Source organism: Pongo pygmaeus, chromosome 1 (assembly GCF_028885625.2).
Source record: "Pongo pygmaeus isolate AG05252 chromosome 1, NHGRI_mPonPyg2-v2.0_pri, whole genome shotgun sequence".
In the NCBI taxonomy this organism is placed as follows: Eukaryota; Metazoa; Chordata; class Mammalia; order Primates; family Hominidae; genus Pongo; species Pongo pygmaeus.
Genome location: NC_072373.2, coordinates 187,333,252 through 187,351,581, shown reverse-complemented (window position 1 = coordinate 187,351,581; position 18,330 = coordinate 187,333,252). Strand labels below are relative to the sequence as shown.

Sequence of the window (18,330 nt, the reverse complement as noted above, 5' to 3'; positions counted from 1 at the left end):
TAGATAGAGGTTCAGGACTCTGAGACAGAGTGAGGTGTGAAGCAGAGATCTGAAATCGGATGTGGGTAGGGGTAATCCCACCCCTACACCAGGAGCCAGGTTTATAACATCTCCTCCGTGCTGGAGGCTGGGGGTTTATTCTTGGGGGAAGAAGAGAAGCCCAGGGCTCAAGGATACTAAAACACAAGGCACAAGCCAGGTATGGAGCTGAAAATAATCTGTGAAAATCTACAAAAAGAAGGCTGAACCCCTAGCCCAGGTGCCCACCCACACATATACTACATTTTTACCCTAGGTTTGAAGATGGAGTGTTCCCCTCTGGAAAAATAATGAAACTTCTCTAGAGACCCCCACATAGTACCGTTTGAGAGACCTTTAAGGAAAGAACCAGGGAAGTCAGTTTCCATTTCCCCTTCCTGCTACGAACCATTCCTCCTGGACCTCATCCTGTTGAGCTAGCACCTGCTTCAGAGTTGCAGCCATCTCAGCTTCTGCTCAGCCTCTGCAGCCAGTGTGCCACCTCTGCATGACCATGTAGGCCACGGATCTCTGCAGAGTGAGCAAATGACTGGGTGGGGCTGTATTAGCAGAAATCTGGTCTCCTGCACCCCTGGGTGCTGCACGTCCCTGAGGAAAGGGTGGAGGGCACAAGGGATCCAATACCATCTCTTCCTCATGGAGCCTTAGCTTCTTAAAGAGGATGCCAAGGAGGGGAGGGGAAAGAAGGAAGGAAGTCAAAGGAATCTTTACAAAAGGGCCAGCAGGTAAGGAAAGTAATCTAGGAACTAATCATAAAGATGTCATTGAGCCAGGCACTGAGGCTCAAAAAAAAAAAAAAAAAAGGAGAAATGAAATCAAAGAGGCAACTCACGAGATAATGGAGGAGGCAAATGAAAAGAAGTGTGCTGAGGCCGGGCGCAGTGGCTCACACCTGTAATCCCAGCACTTTGGGAGGCCAAGGCAGGCGGATCACGAGGTCAGGAGATTGACACCATCCTGGCTAACATGGTGAAACCCTGTCTCTACTAAAAATACAAAAAATTAGCCGGGCGTGACAGTGGGCACCTGTAGTCCCAGCTACTCGGGAGGCTGAGGCAGGAGAATGGCCTGAACCTTGGAGGCGGAGCTTGCAGTGAGCTGAGATCGGGCCACTGCACTCCAGCCTGGGCGACAGAGCAAGACTCCATCTCAAAAAAAAAAAAAGAAAAGAAAAGAAAAGAAAAGAAGTGTGCTGCCGCTGAACCCTCAAATGATGAGTTCCAGGAAGTTAGATTTTGTTCCCAGCTGCCATCAAGCTAGATCCTTTGTTGGCCATTCTGTATGCCAAGGGAGTTGTCTTTGTAAAACCGCAGAAGCCAATGTTGCCATCCTATGTTGCTATTTAAACCATAGAAAACCAGAACATGAGCATTTTGGCATTTTTTTAAAACTAGGAAGTATAAAAACTTAGAGAAAATAAAATTAATATCTAAATTTTAATATATATTGATCACTTTGGCTTTTTCTTTGGCCTAAGCGGATAAAGAAGAAACTGTTAAAGATCTCTTATTCCTGAGTGAGGCGGAATGCATCTAATGACAAGAAATCATTGCTCATTATTTAGAAAGAGCTAGGTATATTTTGTCTTAGGATCTTGATTTTTATTTTAATTATTTGTTTTGAGAAGAAGGCCATGGACCCTCCAATATATAATAGGGTTTGGTTAAGGATGGAAACCCTGAGGGCAAGTCTCAGCAGATTCGCCCCATTTTATATCACAGAAGCTCATATACAGAAATTCAGAGTACATTGATGGGGAGCAGTGGAATCCTGCATTGTGATACAAGGTAAGATACTTGTAAATGCTGCGTATAATCTCCGTTCTGTTTTGTAAAATGCAAATGAAATACTGTGCATCGTTTTTATATCAGAATAGAACAGGTTCATTTTCCTCTACACGTCTGTTTGCATATTTGTTATGTATCCACTCTGCTTGTTTTCAATGTTCTTTTAAAATTTTTGTTGGGCTAAAAAGAGCCTTTTTGGTATCATCACAGCTACCATCATCTACAGCAGAACTGCATATCTAGTACTGGAAGTAATTCAACCAGCAATGTAGTAGGTAATATACAGGATAATGATCAGATATCATTTCTGATTGGCCAGAATAGTGAGTTTACAATGCATGCAGTTGAGGTCCAATGACTTCCAATGAAAGATCTTAGAAGCCTGGCATGGTGGCTCACACCTGTAATCCCAGCACTTTGGGTGGCCAAGGCGGGTGGATCATCTGAGGTCAGGAGTTCGAGACCAGCCTGGCCTACATGGTGAAACCCCATCTCTACACTACAAAAATTAGCCAGGCGTGATGGTGGGCGCCTGTAATCCCAGCTACTTGGGAGGTTGAAGCAGGAGAATCACTTGAATCCAGGAGGCGGAGGTTGCAGTGAGCCAAGATCACGCCATTGCACTCCAGCCTGGGTGACAAAGCGAAACTCCATCTCAAAAAATAAAAAACAAACAACAGAAAAATCTTATACCAAAAGATTCTGGAACATTATTGGACATCTAGTCTTCAATGTGAAAAAGGTACCTATTATAATTACACTTGAATTCATCATCATGAATATTTAAATTTTCAGGACAGCATAAAAAGTGGATTTGTTGATATGCAGAAAGGTGAATCTAGTTTTATAATCTAGTGTAAATTATAAAATAGATTAAATGCCTGAATGTTTTCATCACAAGGTTGCACTCTGAAAGCAATCAGTATGTTTCTGCAGCTCTGCTCCTGCAAAGAGAGCAACCACATTTTCTGCCTTCGTCTCCTTCCCAACTCTGCCCAAAAAACAGAAAGCTGTTACTTTGTATACTCATCTAAAAAAGCATATAAAGTCAGTCTTCACTTCGCACAATAGTGCAGGACTACAAAAATGTACTTATTGCTGAAACTATGCAAAGTGATCTTAATTATCATTGGGGGAAAATTACAATTGTTCTGTGACCTTTAAAAAAAATTGTCCAAAAGTCCTTGAGGTGGGCGGATCACAAGGTCAGGAGATCGAGACCATCCTGGCTAACACGGTGAAACCCGGTCTCTACTAAAAATACAAAAAATTAGCCGGGGGCAGTGGCGGGCGCCTGTGGTCCCAGCTACTTGGGAGGCGGAGGCAGGAGAATGGCGTGAACCCGGCAGGCGGAGCTTGCAGTGAGCCGAGATCGCGCACTGCACTCCAGCCTGGGCGACAGAGCGAGACTCCGCCTCAAAAAAAAAAAAAAAAAAAAAAAAAGTACTAATCTGGCCGGGCGCGGTGGCTCACGCCTGTAATCCCGGCACTTTGGAAGGCCGAGGCGGGCGGATCACAAGGTAGGGAGATCGAAACCATCCTGGCTAACATGGTGAAACCCCGTCACTACTAAAAATACAAAAAATTAGCCAGGCGTGGTGGCGGGCGCCTGTAGTCCCAGCTACTCGGGAGGCTGAGGCAGGAGAATGGTGAAAACCCAGGAGGCGGGGCTTGCAGTGAGCCAAGATGGCACCACTGCACTCCAGCCTGGGCAAAGGAGCGAGACTCTGTCTCAAAAAAAAAAAAAGTATGAATCTTTAAGTCTTAGAAACAAAACTAAACAATGAAAAAAAAAATTCTTGTGAAAGTATTAAAAACTCTGTTCAATGCATAACAAAATTAAAATACTAAAATTTAGTAGACTCACTTTAAAACAGTACAAATATTGAGAATCAAGTGTTTTATTTCTGTATGAAAAACCATGCTTGTCTTCTTTTTTCCCTTCTATAACTTATGATGAAGAACAAGCATCTTTTCCGTGCCTTGGCAAATTGTCTTTACTCCTTTCTAAGTTTGGATTTAGTTCCAACATTTTATCACTTGATCTTCCAATGTCATTAGATAGCTCCAAGAGTCCCTTTAATGTGAAGTTTTTCACTGGTGTCACTCCCTGGAGACATCTTCATCCTTTCCATCTCTTTCCTCATTTGTAAGTTTGCCTTCACAAGGTTTCTCTGGCTGTATATCTAGTCTCTAGAAGGGCAACAGCACTCACAGTCCAATATCAGCTATTTCATCTACAATTCCATTTGCATTGCACTCAAATTTTACTTCCAGCCCCACCATTTAAAAAAAAAATTTTTTTTCTTTTGAGACAGGTTCTCACTCTATCACCCAGGCTGGTGTGCAGTGGCACAAACATGGCTCACTGCAGCCTCAAACTCCCAGGCTCAAGAGATTCTCCCACCTCAGCCTCCTCAGTAGCTGGGACAAGTGCATACCACCAATGCCTGGCCAATCTAAAAAAAAAATTTATTTTATTTTTTTGAGACGGAGTCTCGCTCTGTCGCCCAGGCTGGAGTGCAGTGGCATGATCTCGGCTCACTGCAAGCTCCGCCTCCTGGGTTCATGCCATTCTCCTGCTTCAGCCTCCCAAGTAGCTGGGACTACAGGCGCCCGCCACCACACCAGGCTAATTTTTTGTATTTTTAGTAGAGACAGGGTTTCACCGTGTTAGCCGGGATGGTCTCGATCTCCTGACCTCATGATCCGCCCACCTCGGCCTCCCAAAGTGCTGGGATTACAGGCGTGAGCCACAGCGCCTGGCCAAAAATTTTTTGTAGAGAGGTCTCACTATGTTGCCTAGGCTGGTCTCAAACTCCTGGGCTCAAATGGCCTCCCAAAGTGCTGGGATTACAGGCGTGAGTCACTGTGCCCTATCATTTTTTGTTTCTTTGGTGTACATTAATCCTTGGTGGTCAATTCCCTCTCAGGTATCTACTTCTATAAAATGCTTGAGTTTATTGCTAAAGACAGAGGCAACACAACTACACACTTTGCTGTGTGTGTGTGAAATGAATAACTGATGCAGTGACTGATCTTGGACAGACTTTGAAAGAAGTAATGGTCACTAGTCTTCATGCATCTGTCATTTATGGAGTGATCTGTGGACTAAAGAGCTAGCAGCGACTGTTTCTACTTTACGCATCTACTCACAGTTATTACTTTGGTAACTGAAATGTGAACATTGTTGAGAAACTTGATTACATCGTGGTAACTGAAATGTGAACATTGTTGAGAAACTTAATTACATCGTGATAATTGAATTCATGCATATTAGAATCTGTATTGGGGACTCCTAGGTTCCTACTTATTTTTCAATTAATGGGATTGTATTTATTTTAAAGCAATATGAAGGAGGCTGAGTGCAGTGGCTCATACCTGTAGTCCCAGCACTTTGTGAGGCCAAGGCAGGATTGCTTAAGCCCAGGAGTTTGAGACCAGCCTAGGCAATAGAGCAAGACCCTGTCCCTACAATAAATAAACAAACAAAAAAAACACCTAGCCAGGCATAGTGGCATGCACTTGTAGTCCCAGCTACTTGGGAGGCTGAGGCAGGAGGATTGCTTGAGCCGAGTTTGAGGCTACAGTGAGCTATGATCACATCACTGTAATCCAGCATGGGCAACAGAGTGAGACCCTGTCTTTACAAAAAGAAAAAGAAGGCATAATGCTACCTGCACCTTGATCACCCTTTATTTTGAGGGTTGGAATGATAGAAGTGATGTAAATGAGTTCTACAAAGGATATTTCTAAAACTAACGAAAGTGAGTCCATATGTAAATCTTTGCTCTGTAATAAAAAAGAGAAAAAAACTGAGGAAGTAAAAGAGGGGGGACATAGTTTTCAAAGCCTTTAGAAGTATGTTGTATTAATAACTTACTTTTGGCTTTATCAATGTGAAATATTGTTAACCTGTGCTTTCTTTTGTGAAACTCTCAATATGTTACTTGCATAATTCAAAGTCTCGAACTGCTTCTGAGCCTGTTATACATTATCCCCATTCAATAATATGGCATGAATTATGAAAGAGGACAGAGTAAATATTTTTGCCTTCTTGATATGACCTGTGTGACCAGTTTTGTTAGCTGAAATTAGTTTACAAAAACTAAACTCTCTTTGTTCTACATTACAATCTTAGTATTATATGAATCCAGAAATATCCTTTTCATGTGCCAATAATGCTATAAGAAAATGTGAAAATAAGTTATTCTTTCTGCTAAAGATACTATATAGCTCTCAGGCATTTCTAACTTCCTTAAAAATAAATTTTGGTTTCTAAACTGGAATGGAGAGAGAAGGGGCAGGTAAAATGGCTTACCACCCTATCAACACAGAGTAAAGCCCAACAATTAATGTGGCCTGCCTACTCAACGTATCGCCTACGCAGAGCTTCCGCCTATGTATGAACAACCAAGGCTTGCCAGATATTAAGGAAAGAAACCCCAGCAAAATATTCCTAATCAAAGGAACATGAGAGGATTATCAGATTATCAGATTATATTAGGATAATGTTCTAATTATATGGCAGGCAATGTTCTAAGTGTTTTACATTGATTAACCCAATACTGACGGGAACCCAATGAGGTAGATACATCTATATTATGCTAGAGATGACAAGGCAAATAAAAATTAAATTCCCTACGGTCAAACAGCAAGTAAGCAACAGAGCCAGGCCCCAGAATCCACGCCTCTTAGCTTCTACAATACTCTACTGCTCAAACATGGGAAAGGGGAGATCAAAATGCATGTGCTGCAGAAACAGAATGAAGGGAACAGAGGGAAACTTTATCAAAAAAATTAAAACTATAATCATATTCTGAGAGATATAAGATACTGCATCTAGAGGATAAGAGTAAAATGATATGAAAAATGACCAATTAGAGAATAAGAAACTCTTGGGGGATAAATGAAATGAAAGCTAAACTTCATATTCAATAAAATGATTTTAGGCCAGGCACGGTGGCTCACGCCTGTAATCCCAGCACTTTGGGAGGCAGAGGCAGGTGGATCACTTGACGCCAGGAGTTCGAGACCAGCCTGGCCAACATGGCGAAACCCTGTCTCTACTAAAAATACAAAAATTAGCTGGGTGTGGTGGTGCACACCTGTAATCCCAGCTACTTAGGAGGCTTAGGCAGAATCGCTTGAACCCGGGAAGTGGAGGTTGCAGTGAGCCAAGATTGTGTCACTGCACTCCAGCCTGGGCAATGGAGCGAGACTGTGTCTCAAAAAAAAAAAAAAAAAGATTTTAAAAAACAAAGATGTATCTCCCCCAAAAGTAGAACTGAAATAAAACTTAGAAACAGTGCCTGCGAAATTCTAAAATTCTAAGGAGGAAATTCCTATCAGCCCAAATTAAAGGCAATTTCAGAAATGCAAGGAGATAAAAAGTTTACCTCTCATCTTCCCTTTCTTAGTAAGATACCAAAAAATGGTACACAGCAAAAGAAGGCATATGCTAAGATGGGAAAACATGGGATTCTGGAAATAATGGCGCCAACTTAAACGGTCTAGAAAAAAGGTGACAGTTGTGTGGCATAACTAGGTTGTAGGAGAAAAATTATAAAGTGGGTAAAATGACAAAGTATCTGGAAAGAACTAAGAATACAGAAGGAAAATTAGGCAAGCAGAAGAATGTAAGGTGAAGGTTAACTGGAGGAAAAACCAAAAGCTGTACCACAGAGAAAATCATGGTGGCTCACGCCTGTAAAATATGGGCATTGAGCTTTACAGGGATTGATTGTAATATAACTATTTAGAAGGATGAGACAAAGGAAATGAGGAAGGTGTCAGTTAAATCATCATTTATCATAAAATGAAGGCAATTTGAACTCAATGTCTAAATTATCAATAGATAGCGATGGAAAGTAACTTCTCAATCTTTTAGTCTATTTAACCAAAGGTATGTGTTCCTTTAATAATTTTTCTTTAGTTTATTGAAAGAAATGTTTACAACATGACACCAACAGAAGGGATCAAAGTGTGTTGTGAAATTGTGAGTCTTCATTCCTTTTTCTTGGTTCTTTGTATTCAAAGATGCCATTTAGTGTGTTCTGTTCTTCATCTTCTCTCTTGTTCGTTTTCCAGGTCTCTTCTACAGAAAAAGACATACCACATCTGGTCACATAGCAGCTTGCCTTCTGCCCCAGGGTGAGGACGAACAGAACTGAAGGGAGAGGGAAGGGTTGGGAGTGGGAGGGGAAGCTGAGCCTGCTCCTCACCCAGGCACCTGGGCTCACTTACATTTGATCCTTTCTTGCCAGGTCTCTTGAGGCCTCTGCCATGAGCTGTCTTGGCCCGGAAGCTAGATACATCATCATAGCTCTCCCGAGTGTTCCACTTTGAGCCTTTCTTCTTTCCACCAAAACCAAACTTCTGGTTTTTATACCGTCGTTTAGCACTGGGCCTGGAAAAGAATGGTCCTAGACATCACCACAGCACTGTAAAGCCTGATGAATCTGATGGCCCAGCAATGCTCTTGATTTCCTTTCTATAAACAAAGCCCCTTAGGCACGTCTGTAACCCAGAATCTCATCCTTGGCCCCACAGTCCTATGCTACAGCCTCTCTAGACAAACTCATCTAGCTCACCTATTTACAGTTCTGACCACCAGGGTAGGAAAATAAAATAAGAAGCAGGGAAGGCTCTACATATATCCCGTGGCTTCCTGCTGTCTTTAGAAAGCTTTCTATTTTAACCAAATCTTATTAAATCACCCTCAGTTGTGTCTATTCCTCTCAAGGGTAAATACATGCAGTTAACATCCAAATGTAATACGTTACATTTGTAACATTCAAATGTAATGTAATGAATACGTTCAAATGTAAACATTCAAATGTAATTATAGGCATTCAAATAACATTCAAATAGAATAACATTCAAATGTAAAACTGGTCATCCAATAGGAATCTTGAATTCAGCATCTCCAAATTCACGTCATCTCCTAGACTGGCTCTACTTCCTGTACATATGCCCTCACTTGAGGCTGGCGCTGCTCCCACCAACCCAGACACACAGGCTAAATATGTGGGAGTCAGCCTTGGTTCTCCTCTCACTCTTTATACCCAATTCAATTACTAAGTCCTGCTCATTTCACCTCTTAAATGTTTCTTCAATCCATCTTCTCTTCTCCCTCAGTTGCCACTTTCAGGTTATTATCATTGCTTATCTCGACTTTTGCAATAGTACCCTTGTCAATTTCCCAGCTTCCCTCAAGTCTGTCACTTATACAAAACCCACTGTAATCTTTTTAAAAACATGAATATAACTTGCTCATTATTGTTAGTACAACCTACAACCTAGTCTCTCCACTGCCTTCTGGACAAAGCCCAAGCTCCTCAACAAGGCAAACCCACAGCCCAGGTCCCCCCAACCACATTGCACCCCTCCTTGCTTTGCCCTGTATTCCCAGTGACACCAAGGGCTTACTGTTCCTCACAAAACCCTGAGGTTTCACATCTCGATGGCTTTGCTCGTTCAAGCTCTTACTTCTTCCCAAACCCAGCTTCTCTTCTATTCTCGTGGTTAATTCCTACTCATGCTTCAAGCAATGCTCAAGTCGAACACTCCTCCAGAAATCCATCCCCAGACCCTGTCAGGTATTTATAAAAGCTGACTCAGTACTAATCCCCAAATGCCTCTATCATAGCACTTACTATCTTACATGGAAATTATCATTTCCTCTAGGCCTGGTATCCAGGTATGCAAAAAAGTAGACTAGAAAGAACAATGAGAGCCCACATTCTCTCTTTCGGTCTTCATACTATGAGGCAGACACTATTTCCTCAACTTAGCAGATGAGGCAATCAGCATTTCGAAAGGTATGGTAACTTGTTCAAAACTGCCCTCCTACTGAGTGGTAGAGTTGGGATCTGAACCCTAGGTCTGAACTCTCAGCCATCACACTGTGTGATGGGGAATCAACTTTTACTCAGCATTCACTTAAAGGGTGCCACATACTTAAAAGTACCTTCTTAGGATGGGTGCAGTGGTTCACACCTATAATCCCAGCACTTTGGGAGGCTGAGGTGGGTGAATCACTTGAGGCCAGGAGTTCAAGACCAGTCTGGCCAACATGATGAAACCCTGTCTCTACTAAAAATACAAAAATTAGCTGGGTGTGGTGGCGGGCACCTGTAGTCCCAGCTACTCAGGAGGCTGAGGCACAAGAATTACTTGAACCCAGGCGGCAGAGGTTGCAGTGAGCCAAGACCGTACCACTGCACTGTAGCCTGAGTGATAGAGTGAGACTGTCCAAAAAAAAAGGAAGTTTAAAAAGTGCCTTCTTTTACTCTTCAAAGACTGACATAGCTAAAAGGGCCCATCACACAGTGCTAGGGGTCCCGGCCCCAGGCAGCAGCTGCACTCTCTGGACTCTATGGCTGCGCCGGTGGAGGTGCTATGTCTGCCATCCTTGTGACCTGTGGCCCCATCGCACCTCACAGAACCAAAGAAACCATGCCAAAACCCTTCTCACCCCTTCCTCATCTGCTGGCCTTTGGCTCCTGCCTTCTTGAGCTGCGCCAGAGGTTTCTGATCTCCCTCAAGGAAGTCCAGTTTATCAGAGAAGCCTGTAAGTGAAGAAGTAGTTTTGATCAGCACCATTGTATTTTAAGAATAAAAGTTTAAACCACCATATGAGGCTGTTATTTGCTACACTGATTTTAAGAGTCACATCCTGCTCTCCAACACCATTCCCAAAACTTAGATCCAATAGGTCCACATCAACCAAGAAGGCTCCAAAGCACTAAGTGTTCAAATCAACTCTAAAGTACCTGCTACCCTCGTTCCCCTAGCAGAGAGATGTACCGACCTTTCTGATACTTCTTAATAGCATTCATCATATGTGCTTTCTCCTGCTGCCTCTTCTGAAGAACCTCCGTTTGCACCTGTGATATGAACACAAGGACCGTTACAGCCATTCCATACCATTACTCCAGTGTCTACATTGCCTTAATAGCAACACCATGATTAATACCGCTACCCTCTGACATTTACTATGTGCCAAAAACTGTGTTAGGGACTCTAAGTATATTCTCAGATCTAGGTATATTCTTCATAGATGAAGATGTATCTGTCTCATAACAATCCAGTGAAGTTGAAATTTGTGTTATCCCCTAAACTGAAGCACAGAGAAGTTAACTTCCCCAAGTTGCACAGTGAAAAAGTGCACAGCTGAGATGACCCAGGCTGTTTGACTCCAAAGCCAGCACTCACCCTATTATACAATCCTGCCTACAAAACTGAAGTAAATCATGTTTAAGACTACATCGATTTTTCACATCACATTTGGACAGATTAATTATCTAACTCACTGTTACTAGGCATGAAAGTACCAAAAGGAAGAGAAAAAAACAATGTCCCCAGGTAAAGAAAAGAAAAAAGTTTGAAGGATAAAAGGAGACACTTTATAATACTCTAACAGAGGGTTTCTCAATCTTGATACTGCTGCAGTGTGGAGAGAATAATTCTTTGCTGGGGTGTAGGGGCCTGTCCTACACTGTAGGATATTTAGCACACCCCCTGCCCTCTACCTACTACATGCCAGTAGTACCCTCCCTCTCAAATTTGACAACTAAAAATATCTCCAGGCAATCACAGAAAACTCTTGGGGAGCAAATTCACCCCCAGTTAACAACCTCTTCCCCAATGTTTCCTTAAACTAGGAACAGTGAACTAATAGGCCCAAGTGAGTTTGTCTTTGCTTTTGGTAACTTTGGTTATGTTAAATTAATTACTGATGTCTTTGAGAGAATCTCAGCCATCCCCCTCCAGATCAAAGAAATAATAAATCCGCAGCAGGCCTTTTGTAGAGGACAGGATCCTAGCCTATTCCTACTTTGCTGAGAATGTATCAGTGAAATGACCCCAAATGTGGACAAGAGTTCTGCAGCCCAGATCACAAGTGCTTATGTCCAAATGTTGACAAAGTCTTAACACCCACGCCAATCTTCCTCACATTCATTTCTTCCCACAATCCTAACTTTAAAACCCGTCATCTTCTTTCTTAGAAGACCATGAAATAAAAAAGGAAAACCAAGAAAAGTTTTAGGGTATGCCTGATCTGGTGTTACATTAGAACTCAGACATTCATAGTTCAAACACACAGGCAATCTTTCAGACTGGATGACAATCATTACTATAATTTCTTCAGGAACGTGATTATCACATAGGTCAGTGAATCCCAAACCAGGATGCATTTCAGAATCACCTGGAAAGCTTTTGGGGAAGAGGGGAAAACAGGCACAGATTCCCGGGGATTCTGAAGTCTAGAATTCTGTTTTGAAAAATTTCCCCTGGTGATTTTGCTGTAAGGTCAGGTTTGGAAACCACTCATCTGGACCCAGTGTACAGATGTGAAAACTAACACCCAGAGAGGTGATTGGCTCGCCTGCAGTCACCATAGTACTCCTGGGGAACCACTCATGTCCAGGCAAGATTGTGCTCATGAATACCAGCACATACACTGAGAGACGGTAAATACGTATCAACACACAGTTCCGTTCAGTTCAGGGGACCAAGTCAGACCACGGCAATCTCATCTAACACACACACACTCCGCCTTTTCCTGTTCCCTGCACACTTTCCTTCTCACCTTCTTCCCGTATTTCCTAAGTGCTCGCAGTTGCTTAGCCTTTTCAGACCTCTCCATGGCAGCCTGTTTAGTCTGCAGCTTCTGTCGAATCTACAACACAAAATGCTGTCAGTTCATGTTATTTGAATCTGGAATGACCACTACTTAGGATGCACTACAGCAGGGAACAGATATTCCCTGTTCTTTAAACTGTGGAACTTATAAATCACCAATTCCAACCCCTGAGGACAATGGGGCCCACAGGCTGAGCACTTTACTAAAAGTGTCAGAGTGAAGCCAGAGATTGAAAGTCACCTTCCCGCTCCCAGTGTGCTGTCTGTTTCATTATACAAACTGCCTATTTGAAGCCCAGGAAAGAAGACAAACTTCTCCCCATTTCTACTGTCAGTAAACTGAGGCTGGAAACCAGTATGCAGCCTCAGTGTCCTTTTCTAGTATACCACATACACAATAAAAACCCAGGCAGATACCAGGTGCCTAGCCTTTTCAGTCAAACATACACATTTTAGTTAAAGGATGAGAAGTTGTCAGTGATAACTCGTACAGAGTTCACAGTAAGAAGGTGAACTACTACCACGACAAAAGCTCCCTAAAATCCAGCTTGAGACCCCAAGGTACTATTTAAATATACTCATCCCTCAGTATCCATAGAGGATTAGTTCTAGGACCCACTACAGACAACAAAATCCACAGATGCTCAAGTCTTTTATATAAAAATGGTGTAGCATTTGCATATAACCTACACTCGCCTCCAGTATACTTTAAAGTCAGGGGACCTCAACTCCCGGGCCACAGACTCCTACGAACCCGCTATGAATCTGTGGCCTGTTAGGAACAAGGCCACACAGCAGGAAGTGAGTGGCAGGCAAGCAAGCATTACCACCTGAGCTCCACCTCCTGTCAGATTGGTGGCGGCATTAAATTCTCATAGAAGTGGGAACTCTACTGTGAACTATGCATGCAAAGGATCTAGGCTGCGTGCTCCTTTTGAGAATCTAATGCCCGATGATCTGAGGTAGAACGGTTTCATCCCAAGATTATCCCCTCCCCAAGTTCATGAAAAAATTGTCATCCACGAAACTAGTCTCTAGTGCCAGATCGCTGCTTTAAATAGTCTCTAGATTACTTATAATACTGAATACAATGCTATGCATCACCTCATTCTCATGGATTCAATGTAGTTCTCAGCACATGGAAAATTCAGCTTTCCTTTTGCAACATTTTCAAATTTTTTTCCCAAATATTTTTGATCCGAGGTTGGTTGAATCCACAGATGCTGAACCCATGGCTATAGAGGGCTGAATACATGTTGGATCACATGCTGGCAATCCCCTCCTCCAAAGTTAAATGAGGTCCAAGTTCTACCCAACTCTAAATTGTACTATATCTGAACCACCTAAGAATCCCTCATTTTATAGAGGAGAAAACTGAGGCCCAGAGAAAAGTAATTGTCTACAAGTTCTAGCACTGACAGTGGCAACGGCACAAGAATGCTGTCCTCTCTGCACACCATGTCATGACCATCCAGCTAGGAAACGCACTGGGCCATCTTCACCTCGGGGACCACACTTCACACAGCACTGTTCCTCTCCTTAATTGCTGATTTTAGAAAAAAATGTCATTCTTATATGCATCTAATTGGTGGTAACTGGCATGACTCTGAAGTAGCCAATCTATGGAAGAGGTAATAATTGTCCTCTGACAACGGGCTCCCCATTATTGGGCTCATAGCTATCTTTCTAAGCCAGCTGAATATGTTTAAGTACAAAGTTTTAACTTTCCAGAGGAAAACTTCTATTTCTTACCTTCTGCATCTGCAGATCAGATTTGGCCATTTCCGCAAAATAATCAGTGGGTCGCTTGGTAGGGACTTTGAGCTGATGGAGGCGGGGTAAGACTGCAAGCACTGCGGCCTGGGCTTGGCGATAGCTGAGAATCGTAGGACAAAATGTGTAATGAGGTGAAGGAGAGAGGTCTTACGTTCCTTTTCACCGCCTCTCATGAGTTATCCAAGCTCAGAAGGATTCTCAAAATTTGACCTCCATTAGCGAGAACAAACAAACAAAAACTGTCTCACTGATTTAGTATCTAAAAGAAACGTAGCCATATACTAGTTTTTAAAAAGGGGAGGGGTGTTGCTAAAAATAGTTTAAGAGAATGACTACTCTAAAAGTACCCATTAACACAAACTAATGTCGATTATGGATTCTTATGTAATTACTAAAGCAATTCCACACAAGAACATCCCATAAGCAATGTTTGTTTGTTTTTTTCCTAATAACTGAAGCATGCATAAAAAGCTTTAACATGAATATTTCAAATTAGCCCATAAACTGGATTTTGGATCGTGACCGTGGACCAAGGACCTCTTCTCTCAAACAGGGAGAATCTCCTAGCTATTCTTAGTCAAAAGAAGCCGCTCTCCCTACGCCTAGGCTTATTCTGAGTGCAGGCTTACTAATTTCCCCTCTTTCCCACTCTCCTGCACAAGGATCCTCAACTTCTCCAACATTTGAAAACAAACATACAAACTCATCTCTCGCTGGAAGTCGTCTTCTGGATCAACAGCTTTCTGGTCCTTGTTCTGAGGTGCTGGCGCCTCAGATCCACCGATCTCTGGCACCGGACCCAGTGTCACATCGAGCCTTTCAACCCAGTCCAGATCCCGCTTGAATTCTGCCAAACATTGCTTCAGGCCATTCTAGGAAATCCAGATACTGAGCTCACAAGAAGGGAACTCTGAGTTTGTCTTTCCCAAGCACAGGCTGTTAGGCGAAGGGACAAAGTGCTAATCCCCAATACCCAGACAGGTAATTGACCCTCTTGGCGAGGCGCAGGGTCCATCTTTCCTGGGACAAGAATCGGTCTCCCAAGCCCAACAGCGCCTGATGCGCATCCCATGTCCAAGTACCCCCGACCCTGTGCCCGCGCTCACCACGTCGTTCACGGCCTTCTTCGGCCCCTCTAGCACGACATTGAGGCCTGGCTTCAGAAGCCCTCGGGAAAACGCATCCTGCAACTGCAGGACACAATCACGGTCACTCCCAGGGAATAAGGCCTCCTCTCCTACGCCCAGCCCCACGAGCTCGGCTGACACCTACCTCTCTGTCTGTGACAAGGGATTCATCGGATTCCGATTCCGAATCCGAGAGCGGGGGAGTGTCCATCTCGCCGCACGCACGTCCCACACCTACAGGAAGAAGCGGGGTATCCCGAGACCCAAGCGGCTAGCAGAGGGCGGCCCTGGCCGCTGCTGCCTGCCTTCAGCCCCCTACTCCCACGCCGTGGCTCCACGTGCCACCGAACCGCTCCAGCGCCAGCAACTCACAGCTACTGCTCAACTTTTGATTGGGACTTCCGCTTCCGGCGGCAAACTATACTTCCGGTTTGTCGTTGCTATAGGAACCGCTACGGCGTTTGAAAGTGCCCGGGTTGCTTAGCATCCGTACAGGTAGCGCCTCTGGATACATGCGTGGTCTGCTGACCCACAGAGAAGAGAAAGGTGGGAGGGGGTACCTGGGGGTCGCCAGAAGGAGCTGGTAGCGGTGAGGGTACAAACGAAAAGGCAGAAAAAGGAGCCGCGGGGGTGGGGTGGCGCGGAGGAGGACCCCGGGGGAGGGGCAAGGGGAGGGGGTAAGGGGAGGAGCAAAGGGCGGGGAGGGCGTGTCCTGGAGGCCGGGCGGGGCGTGTCCGGGCCGGGGGCGGGGTCGGAGCGGGGCGGTGCTCTCCACTCTGAAGCGCTGCCTTGGTCTTCAGCAGAACTCTTTGGCGGGAGATCATGTCAGCCGTGGTAGCTCAGACGCTGCATGTTTTTGGTCTTCGATCCCACGTGGCCAACAATATCTTCTACTTCGATGAACAGATCATTATATTTCCTTCAGGAAATCACTGTGTGAAGTACAATGTGGATCAAAAATGGCAAAAATTCATTCCAGGTAAAACTTTTTCCATCCTGACATATACAGGAATGGTATGTGCCACATATAACCCCATAATCCCAGCATGATGATTGGAAAGAAAGATTTTGGCCAATTTGAATATATATGCAATATTATAAATGTAGAGGAAATAAATGGCGACTTGTATTATGAAACTAGATTAATCAGTCACACATATGTAGTTAAAATCACATATAAAATGTTAATTTAAAAGTACTTTTTTCACTGTAATTTCATGAAAATATGTTAAGAATCCCTCTTTTGGTGTCTTCAATATCACTGCCTTTGTCATCACCAGAGCCACTTTTTGAGTTGTCTAACAGTTTTCCTGAGCACACCACCTTCATTATATCACCGTTTGAATCCATGTATGATGAAGACACTGTAAACTTTATCCCAAGTCGCAAATAACCATTTGTATAGCATTACAGCCCTTGTTTTTGTTCACAGTGGTCCTGTTGATGATATTCATTATTTCAACAACCGAATCCATTTTCCCATTCTTTGTTGCATTGACACCTTTTATTGTGACATATACATACAGAAGAATGTACCCTACATATATGTAATATTTAAAGAATTACGATAGAATATAGATCTGTGAACCCAGCCACCCAGCATAGGAAACAGAATATTACGAGTTCTAGTGCTTCTCCCTGTATTCTGTGTCTTGCTGCATCAGTTCAATATTATGCTTTTGAGATTCATGCATCCTGATACATATAGCCAAGTTCATTTTATTGCTATGCAGTGTTCCATCATATGAATATAATGTCTCAAATATATATATTCACTCTAGTATTGAGGGACATTTGGGAAATAATAATCATTTGCTATTACAAACTATACTACTATAAACATTCTTGCATGCATATACATTCATCTATTTGTGCAGATTCTCTAGGGCACACAGCCAGGACTAAAATTACTGAGTAATATGATAGTACCAATTTACACTCCCACTAGAAGTGCATAAGAGTTCTCATTCCTCAGCAACCCTGCCAACCCTTGGTATTGTCCAACTTTAATTTTTTGCTAATCCAATGGTTGAGAAAAGGAATTGTGGTTTTCGTTTGCATTTCGCTATCATTAATGATGATGAGTATCTGTTTATGGGCTATTCCTATTTAGTCGTATGTTAAATGCCTTGTTCAAGTCTTTTACTTGTTTTTTACAGTTTGTTGTGCAGGATATTTTTGGGCAATTTTATTGATTTACATGCACAATTTATATATTCTGTATATCAATAATTTGTCAGATATATATATATATATATATATATATGTCTTGCAAATAATTTCTTCCAGTTTGCGGCATTTTTCTCCCATCTTACAAGTATCTTTTGATGGACAAAAATTATTAGTTTTAATAAAGTCAAATTTATCAACCACATAATATTCTATTGGAATAAGCTGTATTAAATACAGTTGACTTTAATGATGTTTATTTCCAGCATATTTGCTAAATTATTATAAATTCTAATGATTTGTCTATAGATTATGCAGAGATTTCTACATAGACTATCATATTATCTACAAATAACGATGACTTTCTTCCTTTTTCTTGTGTTACCTGTGCTGATAAGCACCTCCAGACAGTGTTGAATAGGGGCAATAAAAATAGACATCTGGCCAGGTGCAGTGGCTCACGCCTGTAATTCCAGCACTTTGGGAGGCCGAGGTGGGCAGATCACGAGGTCAAGAGATCAAGACCATCCTGGCCAACATAGTGAATCCCTGTCTCTACTAAAAATACAAAAATCAGCTGGGCATGGTGGCATGTGCCTGTAATCCCAGCTACTCGGGAGGCTGAAGCAGGAGAATTGCTTGAACCCGGGAGGCAGAGGTTGCGGTGAGCCAAGATCGTGCCACTGCACTCCAGCCTGGGAAACCAAGCAAGACCCTGTCTCAAAAACAAAAATAAAAAAGATCATATGACTTTCCAATATTAATTAAATTGTGGTTTTATA

General features: G+C 42.8%; 2 protein-coding genes across 3 annotated transcripts in view; one reads left to right on the top strand and one right to left on the bottom strand.

Moving 5' to 3' along the window:
- Positions 1-7,750: 7,750 nt before the first annotated feature.
- Positions 7,751-16,200, bottom strand: EBNA1BP2 (EBNA1 binding protein 2). The gene is made up of 9 exons (XM_054497064.2): positions 15,525-16,200; positions 15,359-15,442; positions 14,952-15,124; positions 14,229-14,352; positions 12,424-12,513; positions 10,642-10,717; positions 10,306-10,399; positions 8,073-8,235; positions 7,751-7,923 (listed from the first exon to the last, which is right to left on the bottom strand). Exons 1-9 carry the CDS (start codon positions 15,588-15,590, stop codon positions 7,873-7,875), a joined length of 921 nt encoding a protein of 306 aa, XP_054353039.1. The 5' UTR covers positions 15,591-16,200; the 3' UTR covers positions 7,751-7,872.
- CFAP57 (cilia and flagella associated protein 57) overlaps positions 15,845-18,330 on the top strand; it is an 87,716-nt gene continuing 85,230 nt past the window's right edge. Inside the window, exons 1-2 of one of the 2 annotated variants that reach the window (XM_054497056.2) lie at positions 15,845-15,925; positions 16,183-16,358. In XM_054497056.2, coding sequence (XP_054353031.1) covers positions 16,202-16,358 — 157 coding nt within the window. In that variant the 5' untranslated portion in view covers positions 15,845-15,925; positions 16,183-16,201. Of the gene's footprint in view, positions 15,926-16,182; positions 16,359-18,330 lie in introns of those variants that run through there. The other variant, XM_054497060.1, reaches the window with a different exon arrangement.

Bases quoted from the DNA above. Each gene is read 5' to 3' on its own strand.
- EBNA1BP2 (XM_054497064.2), bottom strand. From the start codon at position 15,590: ATGGACACTCCCCCGCTCTCGGATTCGGAATCGGAATCCGATGAATCC. The intron at 15,125-15,358 runs GTGAGCGCGGGC...TGGATTTCCTAG, and splicing joins AGAAGGCCGTGAACGACGTG to AATGGCCTGAAGCAATGTTT. The intron at 8,236-10,305 runs GTGAGAAGGGTT...ATTCTTTTCCAG, and splicing joins GGCCAGCAGATGAGGAAGGG to GCCCAGTGCTAAACGACGGT.